The sequence below is a fragment of the Lathamus discolor genome, chromosome 5, assembly GCF_037157495.1.
Source record: "Lathamus discolor isolate bLatDis1 chromosome 5, bLatDis1.hap1, whole genome shotgun sequence".
NCBI classification, from domain to species: Eukaryota; Metazoa; Chordata; class Aves; order Psittaciformes; family Psittacidae; genus Lathamus; species Lathamus discolor.
The window spans coordinates 70,568,935-70,593,704 of record NC_088888.1 but is presented as its reverse complement, the minus strand read 5'-3'; the positions used below and the strand labels follow the sequence as shown (position 1 = coordinate 70,593,704).

At 37.3% G+C, this 24,770-nt stretch overlaps 1 protein-coding gene across 5 annotated transcripts in view; it reads left to right on the top strand.

The window, feature by feature from the left end:
* The window catches only part of KLHL32 (kelch like family member 32), a 129,233-nt gene that overhangs the window by 19,834 nt on the left and 84,629 nt on the right, over nt 1–24,770 (top strand). For 3 of the 5 annotated variants that reach the window (XM_065681195.1, XM_065681196.1, XM_065681199.1), the window contains exons 2-3: nt 8,864–8,952; nt 11,608–11,788. In XM_065681195.1, coding sequence (XP_065537267.1) covers nt 8,930–8,952; nt 11,608–11,788 — 204 coding nt within the window. In that variant the 5' untranslated portion in view covers nt 8,864–8,929. Of the gene's footprint in view, nt 1–5,532; nt 5,681–8,863; nt 8,953–11,607; nt 11,789–12,793; nt 12,972–24,770 lie in introns of those variants that run through there. The other 2 variants (XM_065681197.1, XM_065681198.1) reach the window with 2 other exon arrangements.

Below are 24,770 nucleotides of genomic sequence, written 5' to 3'. Positions count from 1 at the left end.
CAGCATTATCTTCTAGTTTTTTTATTTTGTGTAAACAATAAGCTCATATATCCCTTTCTCTGAAGCGACTTTTACCCAGAGAAGGTGAATTATAGCTTGAAATGATGATTTATTCTGACTTACAAAACCTAGAGTACTTTAAAGATAAAACAAAAAGCTCCTACGAATAAGGATCTAAACTAGGACAAAAATTGCCATGGGTAAATCTTAATGGTCTGTCCCTGTGTCTGTGACAGTCTCCTTCAAGATCTGCTATGAAGTCATTCTGGAAGGAAATGGATGTAGTGTACTGCTGATAGTTTTAAATGTTGCGTTTTCTTTTTAAATAAAGACCAAATTTAAACCAGATATTTGAAGTTGTCAAAGGGAAAATAACACTTAACAGAATACAAGTGCCTTATGTCACGACCTATCTAGTTGGTTTGAAATTTTGCTTTCCTATAGGAAAGAGTAACATGATGCTTATGATCCCTTCAGTTCATTTTTGCACCTGGTTTATGATGTTCTTTCTAATGGGGAAGCATGGAACAAGTGAAATTGGTTTTCAGTACTTAAACTGCATAATTTGAAAAAGAGAGCCTTGAGGGAAAGAAGATAACTAATTGAAGATAGCTACTTGAAAATGCAAAATCTCTTGAATTCTTTATATACTGAGTATTTCTAGTCTTGTTAACAATTTTTTTGCATATGAATTTTCATAGTTTCTGTCTAGTCTAGTTTGGCAAACTGCAAATGTAATGAAAGTAATGTTGATTCACTGTTTTCCAACGTAACTGAAGAGTCAGAACTAAGAACATTAATAAACATATCTAAATGAAATATTGCTAACTGAATTATACATTATCTGTACTCATGGAAAAAAAAAATCACATCTAGTGTGAAATGTTACATATCAACAAGTTTTAATGGTTACTGAAAACTGAGACAGTTTAGAAGGATAATTAAAAGCTACATATGTGGAATGAGATTAAAATCTTAAATCATAGAATGGTTGGAAGAGACATTAAGGATCATCTGTTTCCAACCACCCTGTCATGGGCAGTGACACCTTCCACTAGACCAGGTTGCTCAAAGCCCCGTCCAACATGGCCTTAAACACTTCCAGGGACGGAGCAGCCATAGCTTCTCTGAGCAGCCTCAGGGTTTGGCTAGCTGGTTCGAATGGGTGTTAAAATTGATAATTTAAAATAATTTTTTTTATAGGTAAGATTGTTTTAAGTAATGTGGAAAGAGATAAATGAGTGGCTTTCTCAACTCTAAAAAAAAAAAAATGAGGAGAAATTGGAGGGCTTTTCACACACTAGAGGAGTAATACTGAAATAATACAGTGACATTCTGTGAAGTTTAATGGTAAATAGATGATCAGCAACCTTATTTGTGATTAACTGGGTAAAAGTCTTCTCTGTACTACTGTAAAGGACTCCCCAGTTCCCTAACTTTCTCATAGCATTGTTTAATAGGAGATGAATAACGTAGATCTTCCCAGAAAGGCAAGCCAGTTTTTCTGTCACTGTGTGAATGGGTCTGAAGCAGCAGGAGATGTTGTGAGGAGCAAAGCAGTACCTGCTTTCTTCCACTTAAAGGTTTTTTGATAACCTGCTCTCCTACCTCACTCCAAATATGAATCGTCAGAAGAGCAGTGGTGTCAAATCTGGTTGCAATGAAGGTTTTTGTATGATAGCTGTGTGGACCTCAGTGAGCTGTCTGAAAGATATTGGGCTCAAATTTTGTGTTGCAAAATTTCACAGTTACGCTCTTTGGTGGGGGAAAAGGTATAATTTGCTGTGTAATTTTATGACCTTTCTTTTAAAAGGGTTCTGATGCTGGCTATGATTGCAAGAAAGGATCTTGTCTGTTTACGAAAACATCATAGAATTATAGTATGCCAGCTTGGAAGGGACCTCAGGGATCATCTGATCCAAGCTTTCTAGACAAAGTATGACCTAGACTAGGTGTCCCAGCACCCTGTCCAGCTGAATCTTAAGTGCCCAACATTGGGGAATCTACCCGTTCCCTGGGGGCATTATTCCAATGGCAGATTGTTCTCATTGTGAAAAATTTGCCTCCTGTGTCCAATTGGAATTTCCCCAGGAGTAACTTGTACCTGTTACCCTCATCTTTTTCCATGTGACTCTTTGTAAAAAGGGAGTCTTTGTCTTCTTTGTAGTAATCTTTGAGTATCTCTTGAATATTGTATTAAGCTGAACACCCTGAACTGGTAGCTGCCTGTGTTTCACTTTGATTTCTCTCAAATTGCAATTTGTCTTTTCCAAATTCCGGGGAAGGGCAGAGTCTCACTTCTCACACAGCAGCACAGTGTGTTACTTAGAACTAGAGGCAGATGAGAAGAAAGCATGTGGATGGAAAGAGCAGCCCAGCCAAGGCAGAAGAGGATCCTCCTCCGTAAACTGTGATAGCTAATGACCAATGATTAAGTGATCTGTACAACTCTGTTAAAACAGAATTTTCTGACTTCTAGATAGTCAATAGACATCCCGCTTTCCTCTAAACCCAATGTGGGGCTCAGGACATAGGCAAGGAGTGAACATTTTGAGATGAGGGACAGGTTAGTAACTGCTGCCTAGGATGTAATCACCTTAGTAAAGAGGACAGAATTAATTTCTTATTTAAAACATTTTTATTATTGTTTAAAAACATTATTTTTGCAGTAGGAACACATTTAAAATCAGGATTTTTCAAATTGCTTCATTTCTGATTTATGATAAAAAGTAATGCTTATGTTCGGTGAGTTTATATTGAGGGTGATTGTAGCTCGGTTCTTATTTGCATAAAGGAAATATGAAAATTGTTGATGAAACTGTCAAAGTGATACTTATTTTATGTAAACTTGAATTATGTAGAAAAGATATATTTTCAGGTTATTATTAATAGACATTTCCATTATGAATAGTTTTTTAATTTACTAGCTTTAAAGACAAAGCAAGCATGATTAGAGGGGAAGAAACGTGTCTGAGGCACCAAATCTGAAATACAGGGCCTGTTTACGCACAGAATCAGCCCTGTGATAGTCTGGGCTATGAGTTAAGTCCCTATTTAAAATTGCAAATATGAGCTAGGAAAAAAAAAGCTTATTGGGGGATAAATAGTGAATTTTGTGGCATTCAAGTTTATTTTCTGCAATGAAGTAGACTAAATGAGTTTTGTTTTGATTTCCAGTTCCCTTCCCTACCTTAATCTAATCCATTTTCTGTTGGCTTGTAGTTTCAAGAACTTTCTTTCCTGCAATTCATTTCTAGAAGATGGGGGTGGGGGGTGGGGGGTGGGAAGATTAAAAGTGTAACTGAAATTCTCTCAGTGCCTCAGATGGATTCTGTGTAAACCTTGAATGTGGTATTGGCTCCTCGAGATTAATTTAAATGAATGAGAGCTTTCTCTGAAAAAGGACACATCCATTCTGCCAGTAAATGCTTTTTGGAAAGAAACTGCTTTGTCTAGTATTTCCAAACCAATATTGCAATCAACTAAATTAAAGGATGAAATACTGCTTGCTTACATACTGTTTTAATAATGTTTGAACAAACAGTTCTTGAGCTACACTGCTAATTTGGAGAAGCAGCGTAGCCTAACAGTATACGATGGATGCAGCAGAGTGGCACACTGTTCCAAGATTTCCTCGGAGAGTAAAAACCCTACTTTTTACTCTGCTGCATGGTAAGACTAAAAAAATATATAGAAAGACTGGCACTTTGTGAGGCTGCCACAGAACAAACCGTGGTTTAATATGTTAGATGGACCTGATCATTTTCATGGACAGTGTGATTTCTTTAGAATCACTTATCTTTGAAATCATAGAATGGTTAGGGTTGGAAAGGACCTTAAGATCATCTAGTTCCAACCCCCCCCCACTGTGGGCAGGGGTGCCTCATACTAGACCATGTTGCCCAAGGCTCTGTCCAGTGTGGCCCTGAACACTGCTGTGTTTTCATGAAAAAATACTGATCTCCCCACATGTTCCACCAAATCATTGTTATATTCTTTCAGCAACAACTAAATCTTTCAGATTTTTCATTTTTGTAATTTTCTAGGATGTGAACAAATTAATGAAACAAGAAAATTAAAGTTATAAAATAGGATCAGTGGTTAGTGATCTTCATTATTTGTGTCTCAAAGAAATATGTAAAATAAATATTTTAATGGCAAACTTAGCATGTATATCAAACCTAAGATCTAGAAAGTGTTTTCTGTTTGGCCTATATTTTTGCTGTTAATCTCCAGTGTAATGGAGTGTTTCACTAGAACAAAAGGATTTAGGTGGAATTAAAGTTTTCCATTCAAACTATAAGTCTTATCTTTAAATTTATAAACTAATCTTTTAAACCAATTTAATTACTTAAAGGAGTTAAATAGACAATAGAATGTCTTAAACTTTCTAATGCAAAGAGTTTCCTTGTATATCAGACAGTTTACATAAAGAAGAGAGATCCAGCTATCTGAAACAGAAGAGCTCTTAGTACACACAATTTTGGAGCTGTCAGACTCAGTGCATCCAGGCAACAGGTCAAAGTGCCTGTCTTTTTTTACAAGGAGAAATAAATACATGAGAATTTCCAATTATTAAAAAGTTTGAGTTGCATAAAGTAATTCTATATGGCTAAACAAAATCAGTGCAGTATAGACTAAATTATTAAGATGCTGTTATAAAGTTATAGTACTCTTGTATAATGTGATGTAGACTTAATAAAAAGTGAGGCATGCTGCACTGGCACTGGGGAGGAGACAGGATGTATGGCAGAACTTAAGAAAGCTTGATTTGTCTGGGTAAAACATTGAGTTGAGTATAGGACTGTTTAATTAATACTTTTAAGACTAGGCCTTAGTTATTTCCCTTGTTTTGGCCCTTCTCCTGTTTGTTTTCACTGCTGCTTGGGGTTTTTTTGTGGGCTAGAGAGTTTGGACCTCTTGAAATGGTCAGAGAAAGCTCGAATTTCTTCCCGACTAGTCTTGGGGTGGTGTAGTATTTCCTAACTGCAGCCAGCAGTATCAGGAGTGTTGGACATTTCTTGACTTAAAAAATAGGCAGATTGGAGAAGATGAGGAAAAAGAATTGATTAAAGTTTCCTGCTCCTGTTTATAAAAATGTGAATTGGGCTCTGCTGTTTGCAGGAGAGTTTACCATTATGAAAATACTTGCTTCCGCTGTGCCATGATGAGTAGGGAGGAGGTTGGCCTGCTGAAATTCCTGATGATTTGGTTGAGAAGCTTAACAGTTTATCGAGCTGTACTTCTAGTGGTGTTGACTCTGGATCATGAGAGGGACAAAAATAGAGAGAAAGCCCTTAGTAGCCTGTCTTCACTCAAGGGCCCAGTCAGGCCCATGTTTTGACGTACCCTTGTGTGTGATTGCAGGGTGGCAGAAGAACAAGTCCAACAATGTGGAAAAAAGGCAGTGTATCCTAGACATGTTTTGCAGACCCTGATGAAAGCCCCCTTGAAAATGCTATCAAGCTGTTTGAAGGCATCTAAGAGATTTTTTCCTATTCTGAAACTTGCATTCCTAGGAGAAGAATGGCCATTTTTCCTTCATTCTTCAGAAAATGTTAAGTTCTGATCCCTGAGGCTGAAAAAAGTACCTTCGTTCAGATGTGACATCAAGGTGGATTGCTTTAGACTGGGAGACTGGCTAATAAACCAATGTGCTATGATCTTTATTCTTATGCAGGTATTTTGTATAAATATATATATGTTATATTTAATCAGAATGTCTGATAAGTATATCTGCATAGACTTGATTATTGTAAAAGTTCTCATTTGATTTATCTCAATATTTGGGCACCTCTTTGGGTATATTTCTGGTTTCTGTTTGTAATGCGTTGTTTTATGATACAAGGAATTCTGCATATCTGAGGAGAGTTGCTTCTGGCCACTGTCTCTCCAAACAACAGAGTTCAAACCTTTTATTTGGATGTCCATATTCACAGCTGTGGTGTGAATTTTTGCTCTAGAATCCTTTGTGCCAGTATGGGCAGCACTGGAATTCATATGGATGTTGTAGTGGTGTAATAGTTACACGTTAGTTCTGTATTAGCAGTTCTAGCGCAAGACTTGCGCTATTTAAGGACCTAGTTAAAACTTTTGTTTATGTAAGTCAACTTAACTGCTGAGTTTCCCCTTTTGGTACTGACAATTGCAAAGTTAGAACCAAAAAAAGCCCCTTGCTTTGATGACTGGGATGTTGCATAGATCACATGAGTGTATACATAGCAGGTGCATTGATCAGGAAATATTTGCTTTGTTAGTTGCCCACAGCAGGGCCACTTACTTATTATGCTGTGTTTTTCTGTCTCTGGAAGAGTGAAGTGAAGTGTCTCAATATAACTAGAAATTAAGGTGATGGTGAGAGTGAAATGTTCTGAAACCATCACTGGGAAGCTCTTCATGCCAGTTTGCTGAGCATCCAGCTGAATCATCAACATGAGTTCTAAATGACCTCACCACCTTGCTCAGCATTATGGCCTTTTTGGAAAAGGGAGGAAAATAGGAAACATCTCCATTCTTCAAATTTTGTTGAATTGTAACTCAATGAAATGAAGTATTACATTAAATGATCCACATATGGTTTAAATAAGCAGCCAAAGAAAGCAGTATACCTTTCTGTTGACTATTCCATTAAAATCTACTTTTTCTTTTATACATGATGTATGGAGTTGAAATGCCATGTGTTGGCTGTGCGGGCTGTTACATCAGTTAATAATTTGACACACAACCCTGTCTTCAAAAGCTTATTTCTTTGGACACTTCAGCTGTTGAGATTGTAGCTTTCTATGCCAGGTACCTGTTCTGGGTTGAAATTTTAGGGATTGCTCTTTTTGAGAATGAGATGGAGAAAAACTGCATTTTATATAGCTAAACACACAATTGTATATGAACTGAGTGGCCGTTGCTCCTTCTGTGGTTTAGAATAAGGACTTGAAGTCTACAAGGAATTCTTAAGAGTGTTCCTTCTGTTGTGTTCCTAGACAATCAGCTAAACAATGTTACCAGACTCCAAAATTAAAACTCTTGTGTGGTCCTTCCACTGCGGTGGTGCAGGTGACAGCACTTGCCAAAAGGTACATGTCACAGTGCCTCTCTGGCGAGTAAAAGCTGTAGTTTTCTCTATAGAATGAATTGTAATTGAGGGGAATAAGAAAAGGATTAATTGGCCTTTCTTGCAGGTCATTCGTTTGTTTGTTTACTGGCTACCAACTAAGGGCTTAATTCTGCCTTCATATATCTGTTGCAGAGTCTCCATTAAATTAGCGCTTTCAAAGTATTAGAAATTGGGCTTTCAAAGTAAAACTGCCAGTCAATGTAAGATTCACAGGGAAAATTATCAACAAACTAATACAAGCAAAGAACTGGATTATTTGCACTTTAATTAGTAACACTACAAAGGGATGTTTGTGGTGTTTCAGTATTGATCTTGGTGGAAGCCTCTGATAGCACTTGGAATAGGGCATAATGTTAATTGGAAAGCAGAAAAAAACCCTTGTAGTAAATATGACTACTTTTACTGGGAAACACTGGCAACCAGCAGTGTCACCTTATTCAGGTATTGGGAAATTGGTGTAAGACCTGTAATTGTATGGCAACTTTTGGGGAACAATTTTTTGTTACAATAGCCTTTATCCTTTTTGTTACAAAGTAACTTTCAGTAGTCATTAAGCAGCATGGATTAATTTATGTGGTGACTTAAATATTTTGCCTTTTAAAAAAAGCTGTAGAGTTTATAAGTCTGATAATATCGCTTGTATGTACTGGACTGTTTGTATTTGCCAGAAGGTTTGTTCATAGAGTAATAGAATAACATAGGTTGGAAATGACCTTTAAGATAACCAAGTCCAGCTGTTTATCTAGCACTGCCAAGTTCATCACTAAACCATATCCCTAAGCAACACATCTACACGGCTTTTAAATACCTCCAGGGGTGGTGACTCTAATGCTTCCCTGGGTAACCTGTTCCAATGATTGACAACCCTTTTGGTGAAGAAATTTTTCCTAATATCCAATCTAAACCTTCCCTGGTGCAACGTGGGACCATGTTCTCTTGTTCTATTGCTTGTTACGTGGGAGAAGAGGCCAACACAGCACTCACTACAAACCTCCTTTCAGGTAGTTGTATAAAGTGATGAGATCTCCCCAGAGTCTCCTTTTATCCAGGCTAAACAACCCCAGTTTCCTCAGCCGCTCCTTGTAGGACTTGTGCTCTAGACTCTTTGCCAGCTTCATTCCCCTTCACCCAGGTTAAGAAGTACTTGGTCGTAGCACAGATTAGTCATTTGAGAGTGTTGCTCTGAGGAAGTAAGAGCTGCCTTTTGGAGTACACAGTAAACATATCCCCTCTCCACTACTAAATTGTGTTTTCAGGATAAATTAATATAGTCAAAGCATGAGTTCAGGTGTATGGCAAACCTCCTAGACCCTAGAGAGGCCTGCGAGATTACACTGCAAGAGATGTAAGATCTTTATAGTTGTATGTTATTCTGGGAGGCAAGCAAACACCTATAGATGCTTCTGGCTGACTCTTCAAATTGAAGGATTTTGGGGAAGATATTTCCTTCCTCACCACTTTTCTACTTTCTTGAAATAATATGTGTCCCAGAGTTTGAAGACAGGAGACATGCCTCTAGGGCAGTAGGTGCAGGAAGTTCAGATGGTAGGGTGTGAATTTCTAGAAAAGACTAGGGGAAAGGCCACTTTCAGACTGTGCTCAATCTATCCAATAAAATTTCATTTAATCTATATGGCATGTTTTTCTGAAAAAAGTTGCTTTTGAATTATACATCCTGAAAAGTATTGATTTGTAAGGCTGAGGCTGTGTATGCTTTGAGTTTTAATGTGCCTTTCCTTTCTCTCTTTCTAGCTGGAATGCTTGCTGCTTTCCCTGCAGGATTATAAACTTTGTTATTCAGAAGAGCAAAACTGAAAGATGCCATCTGAGAGGTGCCTGAGGTATAGTACTTGGTAGCATGTAAGAAGTTGTTCACATGTAGGATAATGTTTACTAAATCAGGTAACGGAAAGTAGAAATGTGGAACTAATGATTTTGTTCATTAGATAGGAATTCACATTATTAAATACATACCTATGTTATAATCTGCAAAATATTCCTTTCTTTTTACCACTTATCTCTAGCAAAAGGAAGCATGCCCGGGACTGATGTGGGAGCCATAGTCTCTTCATATGTTATCTTCTTTATGCCTTTGTCTATGCTTGGAATTTTTTATTGTGGTAGCAACTGGCATTTTGCATTCATGCACCTGAATTGGTGGCTCGTGATCATTTGTGTGTATAGTGTTCAACTACTTAGGACATATATTACTCTTTCAGTTCTTTGAAATGGCTCCAAAGCATTCTTTCCAAACTCATATTCCTGCCTTCCAGAATCTCCCATTCTCTTTCCCTCTTAAAGAATCATATTCATATACATGTACTTGCCACTGTAGCCTTTCTAATTGATTTGCGTTGTCCATTGTGTCATCAGATAATTTGTTATTTATAGTTTAATTAGTTTTTGAGAGCACTTTCAGGCAGAATTTATCAGTCTAGTTTTTTTTCTGCAGAACCTTGCACTAGTCTGATATGCTGCTGTTTTACTTAGTAGTTAACACTCACGGGCTGATATGGGAGCTCAGACACCTACCTGATGATATTAATGGGACATCATATCATTCCAGTTGTGTTCTGCTTTCCCTGCTATGTTTCTGCAGCAGAAGAGAATCAGGAATTCCTTGCATTTGATAGCTGTCAGGTTTACCAGCTAACTATCACTACAAGGTGGCCATGTTATGAGTCAATGACTTCTCATTCATAAATTAAAGTTAAATTGCCTTGCGTATGTATACATTCTTTTTATGTTGTTAATGAAAGGGTTACAGAAAATTGATTTTCTGCTTTGGTCATTGAATTGAAAGAACGATTATGATAGATTTAAATTTAAAACCAGAGACGCCTGATTTTGTGTGTGTGTGTGTAAGGATATATTCATGTCTTCGTGTATATAAAATTTCCCCACAAAAATTGCCCTAGTACCTTGTCCCTCTCATCTGTTTTCTGTGGAGTGAAATTGTTCTTTTCTTGTGGAAAAGGATTTTGACCTCTGAATGATGATGAAAAAAGCAGTGTAGGAATGTGGGTCTTGGTTCACAACACTGGGTGAGGGGCTAACAAAAACAGAAATAAAGAGATGCCATCTCTAGCTATACCTAGCTTTTTATACTTGTGCCAATTTGATTTAGTCACTTTGCTATAGAAATTACAGATATAATTGTTAGAAATAATTCCCTTGTATTTTAACAAGATACATTTATTGATAATTGTCATTTAGAATATCAGTGCTGTTCCACAAACAGAACAGCAGAAGGAAAATGAATCATTTGAATCCATCAGTTTGAAATGTATGTAGGGTTTGTCCATGTGTGGAACCTAAACTATTGGAGAGGGGTGAAATTCAGATACATGTTTTTCCTCTGTATTTCCACTTTGGCCTTCCTTTTTCTAGAAGTAATGTCTTAGTCCTTGGGTTTTTGTTAAAGATTAATTTGGATTAGGGCAAACAATCTGCAAGGCAGGTCTGCATTAGTTTACAGATGCCCAAGGTGCAGGAGTGGGATAGGCAGTACAGACAGTGTGTGTTGCTGGAAAAGGAGAATATAGCAGCCACACAGCTGCTGTATAGCATGTATGCAGAGTGAGTTACATGAGTGTAGTGGAAAGACAATAGCTTATTTACCTCTTAATAAAAAAAAAAAAAAAAATAATTTTGATTTACTTGGGAATCACTCTCTTGAAACTCACCTTTAGTGAAAACCTAGATTCTTGGGTAATAAAAGTTGCTTTAGTCTCACGGACTTCAAATAAACTGCATTGTGTTGTACCAAAGAAGATTTGCAGGTTTGTTTGATTTGTTTCTCTTTGCATCAACAGTTATATTGTCTTTTCTGCTGTAGAATAAGAAACTGCAATCAGACAGTCTTAGGCTGGATGACATGGAAATTTGTATTCATACATATTCAGAGGTGGTAAGCCTTAGCATTTTAAAAACAAGCACACATCCCTTCCCCAACATAAAACAAACAAACAGGAAAAACCCCACAACACTTCATAAACGTGAATGACCTGAAATCAGTAATGAAGTGTATCAGACCTGAGCAGGCCATCTAACATCCTTTTTAGTAGGACCAGTATGACATATATGTATATATATATATATATATATAGCTTTCCACTAATGAATCAGTTTAAGTTTTCTGTCAGTCCATTGGCACTTAGGCCCCTTATTCTTCTCACTTAATTCTAAAATTATTCTGAATTAATCCTATGAGTCCAGCTGGCTTCCAAATGAAAATCATAACAGTTGAGATTTTTAAATTCAAGTATATAGTCGGGTTTCATAATACTTTGTTTTACTGAGCTTTTCTTGTTATGTCTATACCATATAACGTTTTTTGCCTGACAGGGATCATGATTTTTTTTCCATTCCAAGAATTATCAAACAGTCTTGTCAGAAATATTGAGGAACTTTTTCTAAGACAGAGCCTGCTTATTTCCTTTTTTTTTTTTTTTTTTTTTTTTTTTTGACGAACTCTTTCTCTTTTTGCCTCTCAGTGTTCAGGAAATGCTGACAGGTCAGAGGCTTTGTCAGTCCAGCTCCCACAACGATGCTGTTCTGGCAGCCCTGAACCAACAAAGAAGTGATGGCATACTTTGCGATATCACCCTTATTGCTGAAGAACAGAAATTCCACGCACATAAAGCAGTCCTGGCAGCCTGCAGTGACTACTTCCGAGTAAGTGCAAAAGTGTATTATTATTATTTTTTTCTTTTATTATAATGATATTAAAATTATCTAGGAGGGGCAGGGCAGGGATTGTATAGATACCATACTGAACAAGCTTTAAATTTGAGCCTATGGAAAAGTCAGGACTGTTGCACATTCAGTAAAATACACGACTTCAAATATCCACATGCATTCATAGGAAAGAGATGTTAAGATTATTAAGGGTTTTTTATTATTATTTATGATTAGTCTTCTTCCATCACTTAATAGAGATAGGCAGTACACTTCTGCATGTGAATCTTATGCCCTAGTAAAGTCAGAAAGTGGAAGATTTTCAGAGCCTTGGGCAACATGGTCTAGTGTGAGGTGTCCTTGCGTGTGGCAGTGGGATTGGAACTATATGATCTTAAGGTCCTTTCCAACCTTAACTATTCTATGATTTTATTATTATTATTATTTTTTTTTTTTTTTTAGAACACAGACATTTGAGATGGTTGCAAGTAGAGCATGGAAGAATGGGCAGAGGGAGTTTAAAGGTTAATAAATGCAATCTGAGCAAGCTCAAAAGTGGATTTTTTGCACGGATATAAATGGATACTCTCAACAAGGGGGGCACAGTAGTTTCTTAAGGGTAGTAAAACTTATTTTCAGAAACAAGCATTTCTGAAATGTGAAGATTAAAATATTCCATGGGAAATCTAATTCAAACACTTAGCATGGAATATTGAACCCAGGTGCTAAAATTGAGGTAACTGGAGAATTGAGGTTTCTAATAGGAAGAATATTCTGTATATGAAGCAATTGTACTAACATTCATTATAATGCACCAGTGCAAAATGTTGGACTGTCTATAGCTCTTCAGTTGACTGGTGTTTCTAAGCATGAGTCATCCTATTGCTATTCAGAGACTAAAGCTGAAATTAATTTAAAGGTCTGTTTTCTCTAACAAAGTAAGTTTATTTAATATTTTGCCTGCACTGTAATTGCCTGCTGCAAACTTCTTTATGGTGACCTTTTAGTTTTGTTACAATAGTAATACAGTGTATGGCAACTGTTCTATATCCTTGATTACCTGAGCAGAATTTTTATCTTACTGTCAGCTCTGCCTCTCTCTTTCAGTTAGAATTGAGAGTTAATTTATTCTGTGTACTTCAGAAATATTAACCTTGATGTTACTTTCACTGTGGTGATGGTGAGCCAATTGATTGCTGTTTTTTCAAGCCCGTCTGCATGCTTATGTGTTCTGATGCTGCTGACTTTGTACTGCCATAGCTGCTAATGTTGCTTTGTCATGGTGCGCTGGCCTGCTGTAACACAGATTGTTTACCACTGTTTTCCTTTTACCCCAGTGCACAGAGAGGGATTTGGAAGCTTTCTAGCTCTAGCAAGTGCTCCATATACTTGTTGATGATAGATATACTACAGGGCTGCTGTTCTGGTTTCATTTAAATATTTTAATAAGGGTGTCATATAATTCCTCTGCACCTGTGATGTATATTGCTTCAAGAGGTCATCATACCCTGTGCACGGAAACATCATAAAGTGGGCAGCTGTACCCACTGTTCAAGTAGTGTAGTAGGACAGCTTCTACCTTGGTCACTTACTGATTATCTCAAGATTTGAGGCACTGTGACTCATCTTGTTATTTCCAATTGAGTTACTTGGTATTTGCTGGACAGTTATTGCAAATTAAAATCTTAATGACCTACAGAAAAGAAAAAAACAAACCCAACAGTTTTACAGTAGATCAGATTGCTAATTGCTAAGTAAATATTTTCCTATTAAAAAAATACTGAGAGAATGATCAGTGCAGCATTTGGTAATTTGATCTGCCTCAAAATTGTTATAATTTGGTAGGACGCATTCTTTAGATATCAGCTATAAATATGGAGCTCATGCTTTCTGAAATCTACCAAACCACTTCTATTATTAATGGGCAAAAAGCCTTGTTAGAAAATTGTGAAATGAGATTTGTCTTCTGTAGGAAGACAGCAAAAAAAAGTTGCTACATGCTTTGTTCCTGATTCTAATAATGTAGAAAAAGCAAGAGTTGATTAAAAAGCAGTAGTGTTTTGTATTTAAACTGAGATTATTAATGATTTTATATCTAGGGGGATTTTGTCTAATTTGGGCTATCCGAGTATTCATTTTCAAAGATTTAGGAGAATGATGCCCAGCTTCATTCAGAGTCAGTGAAGAGAAATGGGCATTTCCAGAGGATGATAAAGGAGGATAAAAGATTTATTTAGAATGAAATGAATGACCATCTGGAAGTGCCAGATCTTTCCCCACTGGCTGTAAAGACCAGACTCCCATGTTTCAAATTTAGCTGCTAATATTACATAAGATGATTTCTATTCTTAGTTTTTCCTGGATTTTCTTGGGGGAATTTTTGGCCAAACCTTGCAGGTTTTCTAACCTTGAAGTCATTTATGAAGAAGTAACTGCCATGGAAAGCTTACTTTTCACTAATTTTTGTGAGATGTAAGCTCACCCACTGCAGTAGATGAGATTCTGAGAACATCAGATGTTGGAGTTGCCTTGAATAAAACTAAGATGATACCACTATACATCAGTGTGACATGCAGAATTTACCTACCATAGTTTGTGCTTACTGCAGCTCAAAGATTTGATTAGTATACCAGCCCTATCTGGAGAGGCTGTTGTCCAATTCTTATGCTTTCACAGACTGCTCCAGAAATATGTTTAATTCTACACAGGCCTCCATCAGAATGAATAATGATTTTTTTTTTTTTGTTTTCTCTTTTTTAGCCAGTAGAACAGCTTGTACATGAGACTGGATATTTGCTTTCTACAGAGCTTTTTAAGGTTTTTTACATGTTCGTTGTCTACTTTGATTTAGATAGCGCTACTTCTGGAATTGTGTTTGGTTCAGTCAGCTGAGCAACATTTTTGAACTGTTTTTTTTTCTTCAAATTACCACTTTTCTTTCTTTTACTGCAAAGAAAAGTTTGTTAACACTAGAAGGGTAACTAAATATGTGTCATGTCACAGATTGAGGAAATCGGAGCCATTTTGTGTGGAAGAGCAGAGAAGGTCACAGAGTTTGCCTTATCAATTTGTCTTTGAGGTTATAGTCCAGAATAAAATTTTCATTTGCTTAAGTAAGACAAGATGCAGACCTGAACTTCAGCAAGATATTAAAGGCCAGATTCTTGGATAATAGCCGGCCGTCCCTTCTTCCAGTTGATCTAGTTAGTCTTTTGTTTCAGTTATGCAGCAACATTGGAATTTAAATCCTAAGCAAAGCACCTGAATTGAGAATTTATTACATTTGTACAAAAATATTGTGTTTTTTTTCTGTAAGCAAAAAATCCATTAGGAAATTGCATATAAAGACTGCACGAAAAATACAGTTAAACTGCATGAGTAGAAACCCCCTGAAAATTAGGGGTTTGTATTTGTTTTCTCTTCAGAAGGAACTCTTCTTTCAAAATGAGCTAAGGAATGCAGTAGTTAGCTCCATGCCCTGAAAGATTCATATGAAGAACAGTAAACATAGATATTCTTATGAATTCTTTTTTAAGCAGGAAGCAGTGTTTTAGGCGAACTTTTTCATACGACATGCTGTCTATTGCAGTGAGACAAGGCAGTTGAGTTAGTGAGTATGTGTGCATTGTGATAACTCTCTCAAGCTAAGTCATTTCCAATTAAAAGATTCTTTTTCCTTTTTCCCCTCTGGGAGCAAAATGAAATGTTACTGCATGACTTCATTAGTAGGCATTTACAGTGTTGGCAGGTGATTATATAACTTCAAGATTTTCTTGTACAAAATGCATTGGTTTTCCAGTCAGAACAACTTTCTTCTTCCTTATTTTTCATTTGAGTGGGTTTATAGTCACAGGGTTTTGATCTTTCTCAAAAAGATGCAGATTTTCCATGTAATCTGGAATAGATTATAAAATGTCAATAATATTCTTCCTTCCCTCCCCCCAATGATTCTTCTTAGGAGAATTTTTCTTCTCTGAAATGAACTAGTAGATATAAATTTTGCATATAGACTTTGTTATTATAGTTGGCATAGTTGATTTGTGATTTCTTGTCAGGGTTTTTTCTGTGCTGTCTTTCCTCCCTCTCAACAGATAGTTTCTTCTTGTGTACACAACACTGCTGATTGTTTGTATTTGCAATATATCATGTTTCTTGATAAGGTTAGAGAACTAATGTTTAGCAAGAAATCCCTGGGGTATGAAAGGCTGTAGGATGCAATAGCTTTCGAGGTCGTCTTACAGGAATCATAAAGAGGAAAAGGCTCTCCCTAACACGTCTTAGGGTTAAATCTAAAGACCTGGCTCTGAGAAATCAAAATTACTTTTGCTTTTGCAGTATAACATGGTTTTGGTTTTCAGTATTTTACCCTTGATGTACACATACCAAACAAATGGCATTTTCCTTGCTGTTGTACCCTGGGAGTGCTGCTACTTAGAAATTGTCTTTCCAGATAACATTTAAAAATATTTCTTTCCACTGGTCCAAATTAACTCGTCCTCTAGTATTATCAAGTCATTACTGAGACTTTCATGCCGAAAGGTGCTCATACCCCATTTTTAGCTTCTTATATATCTAAACTTTTCTTGGGATCATTTTAATTTTGTTTGTTGGGAAATGAGAACTGGGTGCTGTTGCTTCTCATTAGGGGGGAAAAAACCCCATAAACTTGCCTAAAATAAGAAGAGGCCTCTATTTTTTTCTCTCTTTCAAAGTTGTACTCCTAGCATAATACAAAGGTTTAAACACAAATTAGAATTTTGTTACTAATTATTCAGTAATCCAGTTACAGTTGAATGTAAATAAAGCAACGCATTCCCTCATTTAAAATATTTTTTTTTTATTGTAGGCACTGTCAATGGTTTTGCTAAGTTTAATCGAATCACTGGAAGCAATGTAGCATGGGCAAGTGTGGGGTGGCTTGTGTGAAAAAGTTTTAGACAAATATTACATCTGAAGTATACACAAAAATGGATAGCAAATGTTGTAAACCTTTGTAAATAAGTATTATAATATTCTCTGAAAGTGGAGAAAGTAGGGAAGTATATCTGTGTTATTTTACTGTGTTCATCCTTATCTCTGCAATTAATGGGTTTTTATTCTGTGAGTCTATGAAGCAATTTTCCTTTGCTGCAGACAGAATTCCCACAGCCCAGCAATGTGGGTGCTAGCAAAACCATTTACAAGATCTTCTCTCTTCGGTATTCTATTTTTGAATTCCCAACAGTTGTAATGCTGTTGGAGTGAATATGTTTCTGTTGCAATTCGCATTGAATGTAAATGAATTATTTGCAGTTCTGCCAGTGTTGGATGGTAGACAAAACGGTGTCTTACTCTCTGAGATATCCTCTTGATTATTTTTATTCTTTTTCTTTTTTGAAGTCCTTATGCAGTAAGTGCACCATGAGTAAGTATGGCAGAATCAACCCTGCAGTTAGTGAGATAGGCCATAGGAGACTATCTCATTGCCTCAAATTAGTGTTATAAAAACATGTGGTGTTTGCTTACTATTTAGTTGATATATTTTTCTCAGTTTAAAAGCAGGATAGAAAGGAATCAATGTAGCCCTGTTGCGGTAATTGCCAATTTTCTTTACCATCTTCTTTGCTTGCTCCAGGCTACCTTGGTTCAATTTTGCAGTGCTGCTAAACAAAGTGTTTTGAAGCTGGGTTGGACTCAGCTGCAATTTCTGTGTTGCTAAGTGTCTGCCCATGGAAAGACAATTTCTTGTGGTAGAGAACTGTTTCATGTCTATTTTCTTCTCAGTCCCTATAGTCTGCTGAAGAAGTCTTATATTGTAGAATATCATTGGATGCAGTAGACACTCCTGTATTTTGCAGTCTCCATCAGTGTCTTCCTACACAACCCCAGGAGAAATTAAAGCTATTAATCTGTGGGTGTAGTGAAGCTGAAAGCACCATAGTGAATTATTTGGGCACAAATACACAAGCACAGGCTACGGGCACAAATACACAAGCACAGGCTACAGGCACAAATACAGGCTAGGTGAAGAAAGACTAGAGTGCAGCCCTGAGGAGAAAGACTTGGGAGGTGTTAGTTAACAAGAAGCTCAACATGACTTTGCAATGTACGCTCACAGCCCAGAAAGCCAACTGTATGCTGGGCTGCACCAAAGGAGTGTGACCAGCGGATTGAGGGAGGTGATTCTCCCCGTCTACATCATTCTCGTGAGATCCCACCTGGAGTACTGTGTGCAGCTCTGGGGCCCCCAGCATAATAAGGACATGGACCTGTTGCGAGTGTGTCCAGATGAAGGCCGTGGAGATGACCAGAGGCTGGAGCACCTCTCCTATAAAGGCAGGCTGAGAGAGTTGGGCTTCTTCAGCCTGGAGAAGGGTCCAGGGAGACCTTACAACAGCCTTCCAGTACCTAAAGAGGGCCTGCAAGAAAGCTGGAGAGGGACTTTTTACAAAAACATGTGTGTAGTGACAGGAAAAGGTGTAATGGCTTTAACCTGAAAGAGGGGAGATTTAGATTAAATATTAGGAAGAAATTTTTTACTACGAGTGTGCTGAGGCATTGCAGCAGTTTGCTCAGAGAAGTTGTAGTGGCCCCATCCGACCCTGGAAGTGTTCAAGGCCAGGTTGTTACAGGGCTTCAAGTAGCTTGGTCTAGTAGAAAGTATCCCTGCCTATGGCAGGGGGTTGGAACTAGATGATCTCTAAAGGTCTTTTTCACCCCAAACCATTCTATAATTTGAGCAGCATGTCACTTACAGAGTCAGTGATTAGGACCTACATACCATTTTCATAACTTGAGAAGTATCCAAAGAAAGAGGCAAGACTGCTGAAGAGCTAAAAACACAATCCGTATCATAGAATCATAGAATGGCTAGAGTTGGAAGGGACCTTAAAGATCATCTAGTTCCAACCCCCTGCTGTGGTCAGGGGTGCTTTGTACATATAGCTGGTGTTAGGATATTTTAACATTACTGAAATTGCTGGCTTCCTTTTGGATGCTCCCTCAATTCCCCTTCAATTTTATAAGGAGAATCCCATCACAATGCATATACTTTCACCTCTTGCATTGCACATCATCCTGGTTGGAAGTTTAGAGAAAATACTTTTCTTTAAACAAATCTTTCAATTGTTTGTCAACGGTGCCATTATTTCCACACCCTGTTCACAACTTCATTTTAATATACTGAAATATGATTTTAGCTAGTTTAATTCATGTCACTGTAGACCTTAATCTAGTAAGAGGTTGGATTTAAGAAGTGGAACCTCTACATTTGACTGTCCTGAACAGCTTTGTAAAATGCTGCTGATTGCTTATATTTGGCAGGAGTTAATCTTCCTAAGTCAACCTGTTTTCAGACTTAGTCATCTAAAACCTCTCTAAGTCCCAATCCACTCTTACTGGATGATATACTGTGCAAGTGGTGAATGAATTATAGAATAGTTAGGGTTGGAAAGGACCTCAAGATCATCTAGTTCCAACCCCCCTGCCATAGACAGGGACACCTCACACTAAACCATCCCACCCAAGGCTTCATCCAACCTGGCCTTGAACACCGCCAGGGATGGAGTACTCACAACATCCCTGGGCAACCCATTCCAGTGTCTCACCACTCTAACAGGAAAGAATTTCCTCCTTATATCCAATCTAAACTTCCCCTGTTTAAGTTTTAACCCATTACCCCTTGTCCTGTCACTACAGTCCCTGATGAAGAGTCCCTCCCCAGCATCCCTATAGGCCCCCTTCAGGTACTGGAAGGCTGCTATGAGGTCTCCACGCAGCCTTCTCTTCTCCAAGCTGAACAGCCCCAACTTTCTCAGCCTGTCTTCATATGGGAGGTGCTCCAGTCACGCTCCTTTTGATGCAGCCCAGGATACAGTTGGCTTTCTGGGCTGCGAGCGCACACTGAAGCCGGCTCATGTTGATTTTCTCATCGACCAGCACCCCCAAGTCCTTCTCTGCAGGGCCGCTCTGAATCTCTTTGCCCAATCTGTAGCTGTGACTGGGATTGCTCCGACCCAGGTGCAGGACCTTGCACTTGTCATGGTTGAACTTCATAAGGTTGGCATCAGCCCACCTCACACGCATGTCAAGGTCCCTCTGGATGGCATCCCTTCCCTCCAGCATATCAACCGAATCACACAGCTTGGTGTCATCGGCAAACTTGCTGAGGGTGCACTCAATCCCACTGTCCATGTCAGCTACGAAGAGGCTGCAGCTACTGCAAAAATGTATGAACAATTTTATGTTTGTGTGTGTATGTGTGCAAAAATGAAATTATCACTTACCATCTTAGACATGTGGAGCATTCTCAGGTACTGTTGAAAGAACCTGTCTTTCCAAGGTCATAGGGTACCAGCTATAAAAATAGTCAACGAATGTACACAAAGCCCATGTGAAATTAATATTACTGACTCTTAGGGTGCCTTGTGAAATGCATTTTCAGAAGCTGTCATACCCGCCACTCAAGGATTTACCTAACCTCCCACCTAAGAATCTTACCTTGGTTAAATTTCAACCGAGAAGGAATATGTGTCAAGACTATAGAATTTGAGAATAATTAAATTGATGTCATCATGGTCTGTTGCTTTGGAGGGGGTTTGTTTGTTTGAGATGAAGGAAGAGCCAAAGACTACTGAAAATAAAATGAAGATATGATTTTACAGAGTGATAGCTAACAGAGGACAGAGCTCAGTTGATGGTGAAAGCTACTGTGACAAATGACTGCCATATTAACACAAGCTTGGTTAGCCAAGTCATCCTTCTTTTATTTAGCATATTCACAGAATCACACAGAATAGTTTGGGTTGGAAGGGACATGCAATGGTCATCAGTCGGCCCTGTAATAAGTAGGGCCATCTTTAACTAGATCAGGTTGCTCAGAACCACATCCAGCCTGGTCTTGAATGTCTCCATGGATTGTGTATCTTTATTGTTAGTGTTTAACTGTATTATCAGTAAAAGGATGTGGAAAACTGAAGAAAAATGGTCAGTGAGATGGTTTTACTCTTTGGTCTTAGTATGAAGCAATTTAATAAATAAGTTAGTGGGAATTATGGGTACTACTTTAGCAAAATTATGCTATATTCTGACTGGAAAGCAGGATTTCTAATAATAATGTAAAATAGGATTCCTTTTAAAGGATATGAAGGGTATCTAGTTCAAACCTTCATAAAATGAACCATTTCAAATTTCAACAGTAGGATTCTCGTATAACAAGTATGCTTTTACAATTAAGCTGCAGAATAGAAAATTGACATAGTTTACTGTTGGTTAGAACGTTTGGATGCTAGTGTCTAATGACATTTACATCACACTATAAATGGCTTCTTAAGAAGCTAATTATAATAATAACTAAGATTATGTTACTCCAGTTCTGTTGGATTAAGCCTTGCTGAACAATTATTTAGTTAGTAAGAAATATGTCTTGATGGTACTATATTAAGTATGCTTTTAAAAATAAGCTCCTTAAAGGTGTCAATGATTTGATCATGGTTTTTCCCTGCAAAAGTAAATCACAAGGAGCTTTGCCTCCCTGAATGAAATGTATTGTGGTAGTTAAAATGCTAATTCTAGAGCTGACTTTTTTTCCAGTTTTATTTTGGGCTTGCTTTTGATATCACTTGCTAAAATCATCATAGGACAGGAACAATAGGATTATGCATTCACTGGGAAGCATTAAACCAATTTAAGCCAAAATTTGCAAATGTGACTCATACTTTTCTGTGCTTGACTGGAGATGCTGGAAAAAAAAGTGGCTTTAGTTGTGCTGCTCCCTTTATATACCAAAAGACAGGCCTGTTTAAGAGTGACTATTGTTAGGACAGATTGTACATTAGTGGGGATTTATGCAGTGCTTTGCATGGCACTGTTTTTACAATTCTGTTTTCTTGCTTCTGCCACAATGAAAACAATGATTTTAGTATTCAGGACCACCTGTGATGACTGACTTATTTTGAAATATTGGAACTAATAAGGTTACTATGGCTGTAGCAGCTTACTTTTTTTTCTTTAATTATTCTGGTATGGGGTTGCACATGAAAATTGTGGGATTATTGAGTTTCTACTTCACAACTTCAACTATTTTTGAATATGTCTCTAGCGATGAGGCAGCAACTCATTAGCAGTGTGCTACAATGTATCCTTTTTCTTTGTGTCATAAATTATGTTTGTGCATCTAAGCAGCAATTTGAGGAAGACGCATTACACTGACTATTAAGCTGACTATCAAAACATAAATAAGGTTTGATGCAGGTTTAACCAAGAAGGCAACTTCTTAGAAACAAATGCTTATATTGTTTTTATTTTGACTGGGACTGAATATTCTGTGCCTTTTCACAACCAAGAAAACTACCTTGTTCTTGCTGGGTTACTTCCCAAAACAGGAAAAGAAAAAAGCCCTGCACCCTTAAGCCCTCTAAACTGTAGGCTAGATCTTTACTTCAGTTTTAATTACTTATTTCTAAATATAATAAGAATGATATTTTTGTATTAACAGTGCAATGCAATAAATGCATTGTGTGTATCATTGATTTGGTAAGCTCTTAGGGACTCTGTAATCATATATCACTGTCTGACACTGTGATGTACTAAAGAAACACGAAAGGTTCTGTGGAATTTTCTTTGCATACAGTACTATATGTGAGACTTCAGTATGTGCATAAAACCATGTTTTGCTGCTGAGATTTTCTTTTATTTCTTCTTATTTCTATAACTATATATTCTCTTTAAACTGTGAATGATATCTGACCTTTTCATTTTACAGGATTCATTTTAGTTGCTTGGCAAATGCTTAAAAAACAGTATTTAGGCAGATTTCATTGAGCAGATGAATTACAGCAGGCTCAGTTATCAGTGACTGACACTATGTGACATTTTCTCTGGGAATTTGTATAGAACTTTTTGAGAAGAATCATGTAATGAGCCTCTTAATCACATTTCATGCCATTGGTATTGATAGATATGTTTTTCAGTGTGCAAGACTCCAGAGGACATGGCTGATGATTGACTTAGGATAGACAGGCTTAAACTGGGAGGAAAACAAAGCAAACTATGACATGCCTAGTTAAGAACAAGCCTCATTTTTACATGTGGTAAAGTAACATTCACATATTAAATTACTTATTTGGATAAGGATACATTACCATTGCATATCTAGAACATAGCTGATACTCAATGTGGACATCATCATCTGTCAAAGTAGTAGTTTGATTCCTGTTAATTCATTCTGAATATTTTCCTTTGTGTTGTGATAGGTGAAAACAGCTAAGAGGAAATAATATTGCTTAATGTAATGAAGGATTAGAACATGAAGTTAACACTTTATTTCTATTACATAAACAGTGAGTTGTTATTTTTAGTATGAACTACAAAGGAGAATATTTTGGCCTGAAAGACCTTAAAGTCCAAATAGATAAGACAGTCTCAGGATAGGATATGTATGAGTGACCTATATATGATAGGCTTAGGTCCCAAATTAGGAAGAATGCACAACTAAGCTGTTCCATTGATGCCAGTAAGATTTCTCAAAGGCTTAAAATTACATATAAAGTAAAAATGTCTTGAAGTGTCATATCATAACTGAGCTCCCTGAGCAGTGTAGGAAATTGATCCGAGATCTCAAAAGTGTTAGTTTGCTTTCTTCATAGTTTTTCTGATGCATGATTTAAGTGTGATCAATTTTCTGTAAAGAAAAAGATATGAAACGGGTGAATATAGAAGTGCATATACTTGGGAAGTGAATTTGAATAAAACACTGCACTTAATGAAGATGCCTATCTATTTTAAAAATAATTTTAAAGAGATCTCAAGCAACATAATTGTGGAATTGTGGAGGCAGAAATTTGAAATTACAATTCTGTTCTTCTAAGCCAGTAAAACAATGTTAGGTAGTGTTAGTTACTTTCAGAATTCAGTGCATGGAGATAAATAGCTAAGGAAAACCTTGGCGATGTCATTGATCAGTTCTTTAACAATTAGTTTGCTGGATAGACAGAATAGATGTTTAATCACTTTCAAAATTGTTGTAGTGTTCTTTTTCAGCCGTAAGTATACATCATTCTTTTTTGGGTTTTTTTTCAGACATGTTTCTGAATTGGGTGGGAAAGTTTGTTAAATAGTTAACATGACTACCAAACAAGTTGCTTGGTGCATTTTAATTTTTTCTTGTTGAGCTCAGCCTTAGTAATAAGAGGCTGGGTGGGATGACATACTTAAAGTTTAGTTTATGGTAAGACTAATAAGAATATTTTCCTATAATATTTGACCAGAGTGCTTACAAAATAGTTGATAACTAGTAGGAAAAGTGATTCTTTTAACACAGTGCTCTGTACTGACTTGGAGATGAGAAAGCTCATGTGTGTTGAGCTTAACTTGTTGTTAGTGTCTTCCTGGATGTTCATCTTTTTGAGTGTGGTGCAATGAAAGGAACTACAAGAATGCTAGTTCACTGTGCCAACTTTCCACTCTCCCTATCTGGTGGTGATTGTGAGGAAGTGCAGCAAATGCTTATGCACTTTACAGTAGAGAATGTGTCCAGTTCCTGGATAGGCACACAAGAGCAACAGCTGGAGGTAAAAGCAGGCTCTTTCACATCAGTTGCAAGAGCTTTTCACTGCCAGTTAGTCAAGGACGAAAGGTGACAGGGTAAGCTGAGTGGGAGATGTACTGAGTTAAGATATATTGAGCAAAACAAGCAGAAAGCTTTGCTGAAACCCTATGAACATCATGTGAATGCAGCTTTTAATGCAGGCAATTCTAAAATATCCCAGGACTTTATTATTGTGCTTTCTATTCCCTGCTAAGTTGGTGGTTGAACAGAATTTGTATAGGTCAGAGCTATGCCTTGGTGGGAGGACCAAATGTTCACTTTGTATTGTAGTGGACTTGGAACCAGGGCTGCTATTGATTGTCAAAATGGCGTTTAAGAGGGAGGAAATTTGGAAATGTTGCTCTTTGGGTTACTAAAGATTGCTGTAGTAAACTCAGCTTACTTTCTGGCTTT